Source organism: Artibeus jamaicensis, unplaced genomic scaffold, assembly GCF_021234435.1.
Source record: "Artibeus jamaicensis isolate MK-2021 breed Jamaican fruit bat unplaced genomic scaffold, CSHL_Jam_final contig_834, whole genome shotgun sequence".
Lineage (NCBI taxonomy): Eukaryota > Metazoa > Chordata > Mammalia > Chiroptera > Phyllostomidae > Artibeus > Artibeus jamaicensis.
In genome coordinates this window covers 1,001,494-1,015,438 of record NW_026521981.1, presented here as the reverse complement: position 1 = coordinate 1,015,438, position 13,945 = coordinate 1,001,494, and the positions used below count along the sequence as shown (strand labels likewise).

The window sequence follows — 13,945 nt, the reverse complement described above, 5'->3', positions numbered from 1 at the left end:
TATTTATATCAAAAAAAAGGAAAAAAAAAAAAAAAATAAAAATGGGAGATTTAAAAAAAAAATTTTGAATTTTTTTAAAAATAATTTATAAAAAAAAAAAAAAAAAAAAAAAAAGGGGGAGGGGGGGGGGGGGGGGGGTGGGGGGGGTTGTTGTATGTGTGTGAATACACCATGCAACCAATCAATGCTTCTCTCTTTTATCAATGTTTCTCTCTCTCTCCTTTCTCCTCTCTCCAAATAAAGCAATGAAAAATGTCTTCAGGTGAGGATTAAAAAAAAAAAAAGAGCACAGAACGTATACGGACATTACTCCAAAGAGGACATACAGATGTCCAATAGATAGAAGAAAAGATGCTCAAGGTCATCAGAGAAATTCACATGAAAACCACAATGAGATATCCACCTGTCAGAATGGCTGTCATTGATAAATCAACAAACAAGTGCTGGCACAAATGTGGAGACTGGGGGGAAAAAGCTGCCAATCTCTGTCGTATCTTCTTATGCCTTATCAAAGGCACTACTGTTGTCTTCATAGTACTCTGGAGGGCTGTTCCTAGAATTTTAGTCTGATCAGTAGAAGTGACTTCCTTCAGGATTAGAAAATAACATACTAAACAAGTTCCGTAAGCATGTTTTGATGTAATTAAAATGATTTATTATACAGAATCTTGAAATATATATGATTAATTCTCATCTGGACTAGAAGCTTGATTTAAATTTACTAGAATACAAAACTTGCTTGGCAATTATTAAAGCTTAATTTTCCAAATTATGCCAAAACTTTTAGTAAGAGGTTCTCAACTGACAAAGTACAGTAGTAAGTAGCGCAAAAATGTAAGGGCCTTTTACAATGAAAGCCTGCATGCAGAAGTTGAAGACAGACTACAAAGGCGTCTGACAAGTGCTGGACGGTCATCTTCTGTCGCTGACCCTTTCAGTGAGTGTGTGTGACTCTCCCTCCCTCATCCACCACCTCAAAGACCCAGGGTCCTCCTACTTCACTGCCTTCCCTCCCCCATTTGCAGTAATTAAACACAAGTCATTTTATATTAAATAAAAGAATTTCAATCAGTGTACTATGTCAATCACTTACATTTTAAGCTCTAGTTGTGAAAAAACACAGTGGTCCTATTAAATAGATTTCAACTACCAGGAAACCATGTTGAGGATAACTCTTTAAATAGCAAGAAATTCTGGAAATACACTACAGAGATAAGGTTGGCCTAGAAGGTTAACCTTATTTATTCCTTTTACGTAGAATAAGTGCAGAGGGCTTGGAAGGGCAGGCATTCACTTTTGTTTTTCCAACTGTGTCCCCTGGAGGCTGGCCCTACTATGAAAGCAGTGCCTACTTCCAGAGTAATTTAATCTAAATTTACATTTCATGTAAGCCATGCACAGATGACATATAAGAATTATTAATAACAATATTCCAGAAAGTGGAAATATTATTGCTATAGAAGCAATACTTTACTTTTTAAAAAGATTTTTAAAATTTATTTTTAGAGAGAGAGGAAGGGAAGGAGAAAGAGACACATCAGTCAGTTGCCTCCCACACGCCCCGCCCCCTACAGGGTATCTGGCCCAAAACCCAGGCATGGGCCTTGACCTGGAATCGAACTGGCCATCTTTCAGTCCATGGGGTGGTGCCCAAACCACTGAGCCACGCCAGTCAGTGTGATAGAAGCAACACTTAGATACAATACAAAGCAACAGTGCCCCATAGTCCTGTATTGCCATACACGGAAAACGACTTCAGTAGAATCTCAAATGTCTGCTGTACACGAGAGCGCGGAAGTGGAACCATCAGACATTTGGGGAAAAAAATAGTGTATAACGTTTGGGGATAATGTTATACACTGTGAAATAATGCTTCAAACTCATGGCAACCCCAGTACTTAAAGAACCAATCTGGCTTACCGGTATTTAGGAAAACTAGTAGGAACATACCTATTTGGGAAACCAACTTTTAATGTTTAATGTGTTATTTGTAGGCATTAGTTTGGCTCACTAATATAATTACTGAAGTAAATATATGACCACTTTTATAAAATAAGCCTTTAAAATTCACCTCATTTTTGCTTCCTTTTCAGAGGCACTTATGATTAGTCTAACTGGAACCTTTCATATCACAATTAAATAAAGTTCATGTCCTCCCAGATACTGGTATCAGCAATTTTACAGTCTTGCATCCAAATATTACAGCATTTTTTTGTAGAATCCACTTTATCCTTCTGTGCTAAGATTCTTACCATTATTAAAAATATAAATTAACCGTGTCACTCTTCAAAAGATATACGGTAAATGAAATGATAAATGATTTAAAAAATTAAAAGAGAGTGTAATAACCACACAATTTCTTCACAGACTAGTGGCTAGAAATTTAATAAACTAGCTATTCTTTTAAACAACATGAATATAAAGAGAAACAAGACAGTTCAAAAATAGTAACTAAATATAAACTAGGAATATAAAATATACACTTATATGTAGTATTTAAATGTTTAACTCCAGAGTGTGTTTTTTTTAAATCAGCTTAAGCATATGTGAATAATGTGGATGAAAAAAGGTGTTCAATGGAAAGTAGTACCTACCATAGGGTAAAATGATAATAGATTGCTAACTGGGCAGATTACGGTGGGCAGTCACACCTGGGGCTTAGAACTTCACCGAAAGGTTTAGCTCGGCCTTAAGCGAGCCCTGCCCATTGTTACAGGGCACCTAGGTTAACACACCTGTGAAATTGCCCTTTTCAGCTCCCTCAAGAGAGCACACAATCTTAACTACTCTGCAGTCCCCTCCCCAAGTTCCTTCCTGCCACCTTCATGCAATCTTTCTGAAGTTCCCTACATAATTTCAAATGCATAAAAGAAACTGCAAATTGTTATTCTTAGGAGCATTTATCTCAGTCTGTGGAGATCTTGCTTTCAGGTGTATCCTCTGTTTGGCTCAAATAAAACTTAAAAAAATACATGTTTTGATATGTGTATTGTTTTTAGGGAGACAGGGAGAAAGAAAAAGAAAGAAGCACCAATGTGAGAGAGAAACATTGATTGCCTGACTCCTAATGCGCCCGCCCATGGATCAAACAGGCAACCTAGGTGTGCGACCTGACCAGGAATCGAACCCCCCAATCTTCTGATGTCTGGGACAATGCTAGAACCAACCGAGCCACACTGGACAGGGTTCAAATGCATTTTAATAAAAATTGTATATATTTTACTGTCTTACATTGACAATAACTATTCCAAATTCTCCAGGAACAGCTTCCTAATACACTGAGTCAAAACCGTTTTACTCAGCTTAAAAGAGACTGCAGTAAACACTGGGTTAGGAACTATGATTCTTATTCTCAAGATACTATCATGTGGATAAGCAGTACACATATGGAACAGCTATGGAGCAATATCAGAATGTTTATGGCTGGCTGTGATACGACCAGGTTAGACTACCACAAAACTCTGGGAAAGGAAAATCACTCTGGGAGGGATTGGGCAGGAGCCTGCTCTCAAAGCCAGAGCAGGATCTGAATTTTACACGAGAAATACCATGTCTATGCCAGAGCTCAAGTACAAGGTATTTATGAAAAGTAGACAGAGATAAAATGGGAACGGTAGGATGGTACAGATTACAAAGGTTCTGCAGTGCCCAGCTGAGTCCTGCAGATGTGAACCATTCTATGTTTCAATGATAGGAGAGAAATGATGAAAACAGCAACTGAAAACAATTTCATCTGCTAATGGTGATCACCGTGAATAAAGCAGGATAAGGCTGGAGGCCAACCCTGTCACAAGAGGAACAAGCCCCAGATGTCAGGAGACTTAAGGGAGTAGGAGTGGAGAAGGAAATGAAAATCAAATGCAGTAAAGGTTAGAGAAAAACCTGGTTTGAAGGTGTTACCCAGAAAAATCCTCCTGATGCATGGTGATGATTATGGCCTCTATCGCATCTGCCACTGAGGTCAGTAAGGGCTGCACCGCATTTCCCATTAGAACATGGATCGTCTGAAAAGAAGAAAAAAGGAAGGACAGGCAAAATTAAAGGAGACTAACAAAGAAATAGGAGAAGCATTTTGACTAAAAATTTTTATATCATGTCAAATTCAAACTATATACAGTTTAACTATAATAATTCAACAGAAGTCTGGTCCTCTCCCTACCTGCAGTCAAAAATGACTTTTAAAGTTTACATTTGTAGATGGCACTAAAACATTTTAACTTCCCATTCCTCTTATTTTTAAAAGTTTAATGGTCAAATGAGCCCCTGGAAAAAGGAAAAAGAGAGGAGTAGTGCTACTGTGAGTAAAGATCCAATGATCACATTTTATTTTTTTAAATTTCTGAGGAATGAGTTAAGACCAAAACTGATTCTTCACAACTGGAAGACATCATACGCTTGTAACCAGAGTGACTATAACATAGTGGTGATTCTTACAGGGCAGAGAGTTAAACGCTTCCTGAGTTAGGTTTCAATTTAGAATCTCACAGTAGTGATTCTCAACTGGGGACAGTTTTGTCGCCTCCTGTGAAAATGTTTGGAGACACTTTTGGATGGTTAGAACTGGGGCGTGAGAGGGTTTTACTATTAGCACCTAGTGGGTAGAGGACGGAGATGCCGCTAAACGTCCTACAGGACCACACCCACAACGAAGAACTAAAATGTCAACAGTGCCAAGACTGAGAAACTAATCTATAGTGAGGTATAATCACTGGTTAGGTTATGTAAGACTGTAGGTCTTAGTTTGGGTTTTCGGTGTGAAAATACTGACTGGTTCTCTGTAAACACTCGAAATTGAAAATTTAAGTATATTATCTATGTTTCAATAATGACTATACACAGAATGAAGATGGATGGCTGTGGCTCCTACAAATGTTTCAACCAAAGAAAAAAGTTTAAACAGGACCCTTATTCATTAAATTCCTAAGTGCCACCCGTGGCCCTTGGGGAGCTCGCGATCCAGCGACAACAGAAAACAAGCCATAGCACTATCAGTGCTCTACAGTGTGCTGAGGAGAGACCTCCAACTCACAGTGAGAGAATGTGAGGAACAAAAGTGTTCCCTGAACTGAATTTCAAAGGACCGCTTTTTCCAATAGGCACAGGGTAGGGACAGGAGAGCTTATGCTAAAGGCAGAGGAGCCTGGGAAAGCTGATGCATTTGGGGAACTGCACGCAGTGACCACGGATCCCAGGGGGCGCCTGCCTGGGTGGAAGGGAGCCGGGCAGCAGACGTACTCTGTGTGGGCTGCTACGGAGTTGGGAGTTTATCCTGACGGGACAGGGAAGCCAATGATGGGTTGTAAGCGATGGAAAAATGTGGTTAAAGGTTTGAATTTGGGAAAAATCCTTGTGATTTAGACAGGATATATCAGACTACAGGCAGGAGGTCTCAGTGGCTGTATAAATGCAAAATGGTGGGCACCTGAACCAAATCAGAGGCAGAAGAAATAGGAATGAGGAGACAGGATGAAGACACTTTGAAAAGAGAATCAAATTTCCATTTGTTTTTGTTCATATTTTTAATTACTATAATGAGTTTCCTACTATTTTTCTATTATTAGCACTTTTTTCTTTACCTCACTGATGCAATCACCTGATAATTATTGAGTCGGGGTCATCTCAGGGTAGACAAGTTACCAGACAGGGGCCTGGCCCTGAGTGGGGCTGCCTAGGGCCAGCTGTAGTGTGTGGGTTCCTGACTTCACGTAGGTGAGATTTCGCAACAAGAGTCCAGGTGACTGTGAGGATACACTTATTAAAGCTGGGGACAGTAAGACAAGGAAAGGCTTACCATAGAGGAAGCTCAGGCTGGGCTGCCTGAGTTCACTGGGCACTCAGAGAAGAGGGGGATTTGGGGACAGGTTCAGGGGATTAGCCTGGGACGAGCTGCCAGCTGCCCATTGAGATGTGTGCCTGTGAAGCAAAAAGGAGGGGAAGATGACAGCAAAAGGAATGGCAGGGGCTGCTCCCCAGAGGGAGCGTGCACAGTGTCCTGTGTCTTGAGGCTTTTCTCTTTCTTGCAGGTGGGAATCTTAGGGGAGGTCTCAGGGGAGGGTTTCAGCAGAATAGTCATCAGTTCTCCAGGTGTGCCCTTTCAGGGTCATGGTCCCCACTGATTGGTCAGTCACAGGGTGTGGGGTCTTTAGTCACTGCAGTTGGCCCTGGCATTGCCCACCTGGTTTTGCTGCTCTTCTGGGCCTGGAGCTTAAATACAACTGAGCCCTAGATGTTATCTCCAGGGAGGAAAGGCCAGGGAAGGAGAGGTGGCCCTGGGGGTGAGGTCCTTGTTTTCCCAGTCCTGCCCCATGCCAGGCACTGGGGGCCTTCCACCCTGGGGAGGATCTGCACCGGACTGTAAATTGCTCCTCCATTGTGTTGAGCTGCCTGCCTCGGTTTCCCTATTTCACTTTCCAAGGAATTTTTCTAGCTTCTCACTATCCTCAGACAGATGTTGATTGTCTTTTCCCATGAGAATGATACCATTTTCTAGCTTTTTGTATATGTAGTGATTTTTAATATATCCTGGATATTGTGCACACAGTATTTTAAAAATATTGTTCCTGAGTGTTGATGTTTCTTTAGCAGTTAATTAGCTTGATTAGACCCAGATTGTACACTGACACACCTGTAGTTGGCCACGCCTTACATCTTGATTCAGTTCTTTAAGCCTTACCTACAAAAACCACTTTTGGTTTGCTCTGCACATACGGGGTTGATGAGTCAAATTAAGAGCAGTGGTGAGCTGGAACAGAGAACCAGATACTCCCCTCCCCTGGCTCTCTCCTGTCTGAGGTTTTCCTACCACTTTCCAGCAGCTTTCCTCTTGTTCCTCTGACCTGAAAATCTGCAGTTTTGTTTTGTTTTTTTTCTCCAAGTTTGAGCCAACCAGCCTTGCCTCTCCCGTGACTGTAGTCACTCTTAGAGCCAAGTCAGAAAAATGGAAAACACGCTCTTCGTGTTGTCTGCTCTAGATCTCACACCTTCTAAAACGACCCACTTTTCTCCCATCTCTGTAGCCCTCCACCTTTCATTTTTTTCCATATTTATTTGTAAGAGGATGTGTAGTTAGCACTCACTGCTTTATACAACAGTAGGAAACCAACCCTTCTTCTTGAAATCGTCTTGTCTGTTTATTTCTGCCATGCTCTAAGGGAAATTTACAACTTTAGGTGTTTATTTTGGGGAAGAAGAGTTCTAAAAACCAATGGTACATGGTCTCAAAATTCTTTTTTAAAAAAGACAGAGAAAATACAAAGTAATCAGAAGTCAATAAAAAAGACAAAAGTAGAAATCAATGAAATAGGGACATAAACAATAAAGAAAATTAATAAAGCCAAAAGTTGGTTATTTGAAAAGACCAATGAAATTGATAAGCCCCTAGCCATACTAATGAAGAAAAAAAGGAGAGTATTAATCAATATAAAAAATGAAAAAGAGGTTATCACTACAGGTCCTAAAGACATTAAAAGCACTATGAGAATATCATGTCCATAATTCTGATAATTAGAGAACTTAGAAGAATAAACAAACATCTAGAAAGTCACAAAGTATCAAAGCTCACTCAATAAATAGATAATCTGAATAACTCTTTATCTATTAAACAAATTAAATGTGTAGTTATAAACTTTCTATTGCTACAAAGAAAACTACAGAACTAGATAGCTTTACTGGTGAATTCTACTAAGCAGTTAAAGGATAAAACAGTACAAATTCTACACAAACTCTTCCAGAAAACAAAAGAGGGGGAAACATTTCCAAACCTAATTAGTGAGGCCAGTATTAACTTTATATGAAAGCCAAACAAAAACTTTCAAGAAAACTATATACCAATACCCCTTATGATTATAGATGTAAACATCTTTAATAAAAATTAGGTAAATCAAATCCAGGAATACATAAAAAGGGTAATACATCATGACAAAGGTTGGTTTGATATTTGAAAATAACTTTCTGTATTTTATTAACAGAATAAAGGAGTAAAAACATATGATCACTTCAATAGATACAGAAAAAGCGACTCAGTGAAACAATACCATTTATAATAAAAAAAAGTTTCAATAAACTAAAAGTAGAAGGGAACTTGCTTAACACCATCTAAAAAACCTACAGCTAACATCACACCTCACTCAGCCCAACACTGAGTGCTGCCCCCATCAACAAGGTCCACTCTTGCCAGCCCCAGTGAAGACTGTACGAAAGGCCATGGCCAGTGAAACAAGGCATTAAAAAGCAGGCATAAAGGCCAGAGAGCAAGGAATAAAACTGTCTATGTCTGCATGTAATATGATGGTTTACCCAGAAAACTTTATAGCTGGATGAAGGGTCCCACTCAGGGAAAATATAAAACGGGAAGAGAAGAGAGCACCTCGGGGATGCCTTCATTTCGAGGATGGTTAGAGGATTAGTAACTACCAGAGGAGACTGAGGAAGGAATGTAACTTACACTTTAGAAGCTCTTTACAAAGCAGGGAATTGTGCCATATATATTTTTTTAAGATTTTATTCATTTATCTTTACAGGGGAAGGGAAGGAGAGAGGGAGAGAAGCATCAATGTATGGTTGCCTTTTGTGCGTCCCCTGCTGGGAACTGGCCTGCAGGGAACCGGCCTGCAACCCCGGTATGAGCCCTGACTGGGAATCGAACTGCAATTGTCTGGTTCGCAGGCCCGCGCTCAATCCACTGAGCTACACCAGCCAGGGCTTATTTTTTAAAGATTTACTTAATATAATTAAGAGCACAAAAATATTGAAGCCTTAGCAATGTGGAATATTCAATTATATAGAACATCAAACTTTCACAATAAAAGAGAAATGAAGAATTGTCATATATAAACCTGGCAATATAACTGTTATGTATACCTGATAATCATAGTAATAAACAGATCAGAATTACTGGGCCAAGGTGTTTAAATGGTACTAAGAGCAGAGGGGTTATAAAGAAACGACATGAAGTGCACAGTCAGTGACTGTGCCACTCGTGACACACTGGATAGTGCTTGTAAGATGAGATGTTGAGCTTCAAGCCTAAAGTAACCTTTACTTTTAGAAAAAATCTCAACATGATAGAGAAGAAAAGACTATCATGTGGCTTTACCTACATTTTCAGTAAATAAGTTTAATATCTTCTCTATCAAATGATAAAAGCATACAGATTTTTTGGTTCTTGGGCTGCTGTCATTCAGGCAGCATATCATTCCATTCCTAATTCAAAGTGATGTAGTAAGTTTCCTACAATTTTATGAAATGCATTTTTATGAAAGTCTTTTGTAAAAGTCAGCGGGTTTTGTTAGTTTTTATACTTAATTATCATAATGATTTTAAGATTTAACTGAAAAGGTAAAACTTTCATTGATAAGCAATTAAGTCTCTAATTATCAGGGACACTGCAAGTTGGCCTTGAACTAACTGCTAATCTCCTCTGACCCAGTTCTCGAGGGCAAAGCTGCTGCTGCTTTAGCAAAGCGCAGTACTCAAACACAGGAGACACTGGTTCTGGTGGGCAAACCTCAGAGTGAGGGCTGGAGCCCAAGATCAAGGCAATTTCCCTGTACTGACCTCAACTCCCAGCCCAAAGTGATTAATACTAGGAACAACCTTTGCTGCATGTTATAATACAGATTCAGAGACTCTACCCTATACTGAATTGCTCTCTGACAAATTTTCATTTTTAACTTGTCTAGAAAGTTTCTATCATCAGGCAAAAGGTAGGTACTCTGTCTTAACCTATAGAATAACTCTTAAAATATGAGTTTGCACCTTGGCTGGTGTACCTTAGTGGAATGAGCACAGGCCTGTGAACCAAAGGGTCACTGGTTCGATTCCCAGTTAGGTCACATTCCTGGGTTGCAGGCCAGATCCCCAGTAGGGGACACAGGAGAGGCAACCACATGTTCATGTTTCTCTCCCTCTCTTTCTCATTCCTGTCCCCTCTCTCTAAAAATAAATAAATAAAATATTTTTAAAAATATGAGTTGCAATCATTAGGGGCCAAATAATCTGTTTAGTGAATCACTATCAGAATATTTTATTTATTATTTTTATTTTTAGCTTTTATTTATTTTTAGAGAGAGGGGAAGGGAAGGACAAAGAGGGAGAGAAACATCAGTGTGTGGTTGCCTCTCTAGCGCCCCCTAGTGGAGTACCCAGCCCACAACCCAGGCATGTGCCCTGACTAGAAATCCAACCAGTGACCCTTTGGTTCACAGACCTTCTTCACTCAATCCACTGAGCTACACCAGCCAGGGCACAATGTTTTAAAAAGTAATATAGGAGTATAAAAAACAACAGTGCCTCACAAAAAAATAAGGGAAGGTATTTGTCTTGTGAAACCTTTGTTTTAATTATGGAAATGTGCACAGTTGTATAGTCTATTACATGCAATTATCTACGTGTGTACATGTTTTTAAATGCATATGTATTATGTATGGGGTAACAAAGGAAAAAGTACTTGTTATCTTGGGTAGTAATCAAAACATGTTTGACAGCTACTGCTAGAACATAAGGAAAAAAATATGGAACTATAGAAAAGAAAATTACATGTATTTCCTGTTTGAGAGCAAAAATATTAAGACCCTTTGCTTTGTCATACTCACCTGATTTTCTAGTGTTTTCATTTTTTATGTTCATCAATAAATTGGACAATTCTTACTAAAAACTATTATTTAATTATGGCAACTTTAATAACATTTTATCATCACAAGATGAACACAATGAGCAAAGGAAAAAGACAGAGAGAAAACATCCAAGAACACTTTCCATATGCTGGGGGAACACAGACCGTCTCCTCTTACCCTCGTATCTGAATTTAGTGTCCTTAAGTTTTGGGGCCTGTTAAATCCCTACCCAGGTCACTTATGAACAGTATTTGACCTCGAAAGTTCCCTTTTCCTTTAGAATTTTTGACACTGTCCTCTTCCAGTTTTCTTCCTCACGCTCTTTCTCTGTGTGCTCTTTACTCTCTGAATATAAATGTTTCTCACTGGAGTTCGCTGGTGGTCTCTGTGTGTGTGTCTCTCTCTTTATAACTCTATCCAAGTGATTTAAATCCAATCTAAATATAAACTTAGCAACATAATCACAGTTGACATGAATTATCTTTGTGTCAGTATATTATATATTTTGTAGATGGAAACCAAGGCAAGTAAAAATCTATTAACTTGTCTGAAGGTCATACAGCTAGGTAACATAAAAATGAGATGCATATAAAGGTAGTTTGGCTCCACAGTCTTTACCATATGGCCTTACTTATTTAGTTAATGAATGAATGAATGATAGTGCCAAAGCAGAGTAGACATGACTCTTCTGTGTCAGTGAGGTCTAGTTTTATCAGTTACTATGACTTTGAGCAAGTTATTATTTGTAAGTTCTATAAAACGGGGATAAAATACATAAGTTTTGTACTTCCGCTGCTGTAATGTTTCAACTGATTGCATGTGATTGGCAAGTAGCAGGTGTTAAAGGGTATCTATTACTATCATTAGAATGAATGATTTGCTTTTTTTAAAGCGTTACTAATGTAAACTACATATGACTCTGAATCTCATAACAACATTATTTTTTATTAACCTTACTTGTAGTAAAAAGGGGGAATATTTGTTAATTTATTTAAAAAGGTGTGTATACCTTACAGACACACATTAGAGTTTCTCAGCCTTGGCGCTATTGACCTTTGGGCTCCATGATCTTTGCTGCAGGAGCTGTCCTCTGCATTGCATGACGCGTCACAGCACCCTTGGACCAGAGGCACCCCTCTCCCAGTGTGGCAATCAAAACACCTTCTGAAACTGTTAAATCAACCTGGTGGAGAAGCACTGGTTTACTAGGATAATTCTTGGCTGTGCTGCCTTAAGATACAGTGAATTTTCCTGCTTCTCTTGCTTATTGTACAATTATTGTAAGTAGAACACAATCTGTAGACCAACAGAGTCTATTTTTAAATTCTAGAAAATATAAACATACATGTATCCTCCTCTTTAGGATAAATATCAACATGCTACTTTTGGTATATGTAAAGGATTCTGAATTATCTTTAAAATGTGACATCTCCCACTCATTCTAACAAATAACTCTAAAATCCATTTTGATCTACAGACTCAGAGATTAAATTAAATTATTTTACCTTTAGTGCTGAAATTATAGTTTGCTCCGCTGCTGGTGGGAATGAGCTCTGAGTAGAAACCACCTAAAACAAAGTTTCGATTCAGTTATACTTTTGCTTAAGCTATTTATTTTTGTAAATACCAATTTTGACCATGATATGATAGAGCTATTTCCACAAGCCATATATAAAACAGTATCTTTATTTTACAGCATCTCATAAATGTTTTACAAACTCATTAGTATTTATTGGTTAAATAGTTGAAAATACTTTCTTGTACCAAGCAAATATATACTCAAATAATCAAAACATTAAGAATTCTTGGCCCTAGCTGGTGTGGCTCAGTGGACTGAGCACTGGTCTGTAAACCAAAAGGTCACCAATTCAATTCCCAGTCAGGACACATGTCCGGGTTGTGGGCTGGTTCCCCAGTAGGGGGCATGCAAGAGGCAACCATGCATTGATGTTTCTCTCCCTTTCTCCTTTCCTTCCCCTCTCTCTAAAAATAAATAAATAAAATCTTTAAAAAAAAGAATTTTAAGAGCTAGCTGTTCTTACTTACTCTAAGTAGGTTTTAATGATAAAGTTTTAACTTGAAAAGGTCAATCTAAAGCCATATTTACTTATTTCTTTAAAAAAATTAACTTTTCTAGGTTGACTGTAATTTTCAACATTTAAAAACCACCAATGTCAAACATTTCCCTTTTTACAAATCAATAAAAACATTATGAAAATTGTGAAAGTATCAATAGAAACATTTAAATCAGGTTAAATAAACACAACCTTTCATTGCTTGAGGTGCTTTGGGGTAATAAAGAAAATGGAATACACATCATTCATTGTTTTTATTTACTTTTGCTTGTTATTTATTTTTCTGAGATTCACCTGATAATAACTATTTATTTATTTACTTATTTTTAGAGAGAGGGGAAGGGAAGGAGAAGGAGAGGGAGAGAAACATCAGTATGTGGTTGCCTCTTGCACGCCCCCTACTGGGAATCTGGCCTGCAACCCAGGCATGTGCCCTGACTGGAAATCAAACTGGTGACCCTTTGGCTCACAGGCCTGCACTCAATCCACTGAACCACACCAGCCAGGGCTGATGATAACTCTTTAAAATATATTTTGCTTAATGTGTGAAATGTTCATTTTTAGAAACCCCTACTTGATAAACGGACTTGCTGAAAAGTTTAGTAAGTAGATAATAGTCACATCATTTCTCTAAAATACCATTTAGCATAGTAAAGTTCATGTTAGAGGTGAAATTTTAAAGAGCATCATCTAACCTTTAGCAACACTCAGGCTTCTAAATATTTATCTCCCTACTTTCTAAATACTTTGAAGATGATTTATAGAGAGTAATCACAAGCTACTCAAAGGTCAAAGATGGGCTGAAAGTGCTTTCCTAGTAATTATGAATACCGTTCATCTTAGACCTAATACACCAAGGCAAACAAGTTAAAGTTCAGTCATTTTTTTAATCTGACAAAAAGAATATATATATATATATATATATATATATATATATGGTATAATAGTCATCAGTGATTATAACAATTTAGTTTTAATGCAGCTCCTCCCATTTTTAGTGCAAAAATGGAAGCTTTTTGACATGTTGGAGGGCTTAGAATTCTCACTCTGTAATTAGCTTTGTTTAACTTACTACCAACCACATGATACCATATTATGTTTTTAATAGGAATGAAACAGATGATTTACCCTTAAATAATTTGTTTAATAAACTTGATTATAACAACCAAACTTGCGAATCTACAGTTCATGTGTTTTAAACTCAATGTATAGACAAAAAGTCACATAAACAGTAAAGGCCAGGGTCAAACACTATAA

The 13,945-nt window shown here is 38.1% G+C and overlaps 1 protein-coding gene across 1 annotated transcript in view; it reads right to left on the bottom strand.

Annotated features, from left to right (window-relative positions):
* COG5 (component of oligomeric golgi complex 5) overlaps window positions 1–13,945 on the bottom strand; it is a 347,306-nt gene that overhangs the window by 36,209 nt on the left and 297,152 nt on the right. The window contains exons 16-17 of the mRNA XM_037150482.2: window positions 12,119–12,181; window positions 3,901–4,004 (exon numbers count right to left, since the gene is read on the bottom strand). Coding sequence (XP_037006377.2) covers window positions 3,901–4,004; window positions 12,119–12,181 — 167 coding nt within the window. The remainder of the gene's footprint in view (window positions 1–3,900; window positions 4,005–12,118; window positions 12,182–13,945) is intronic.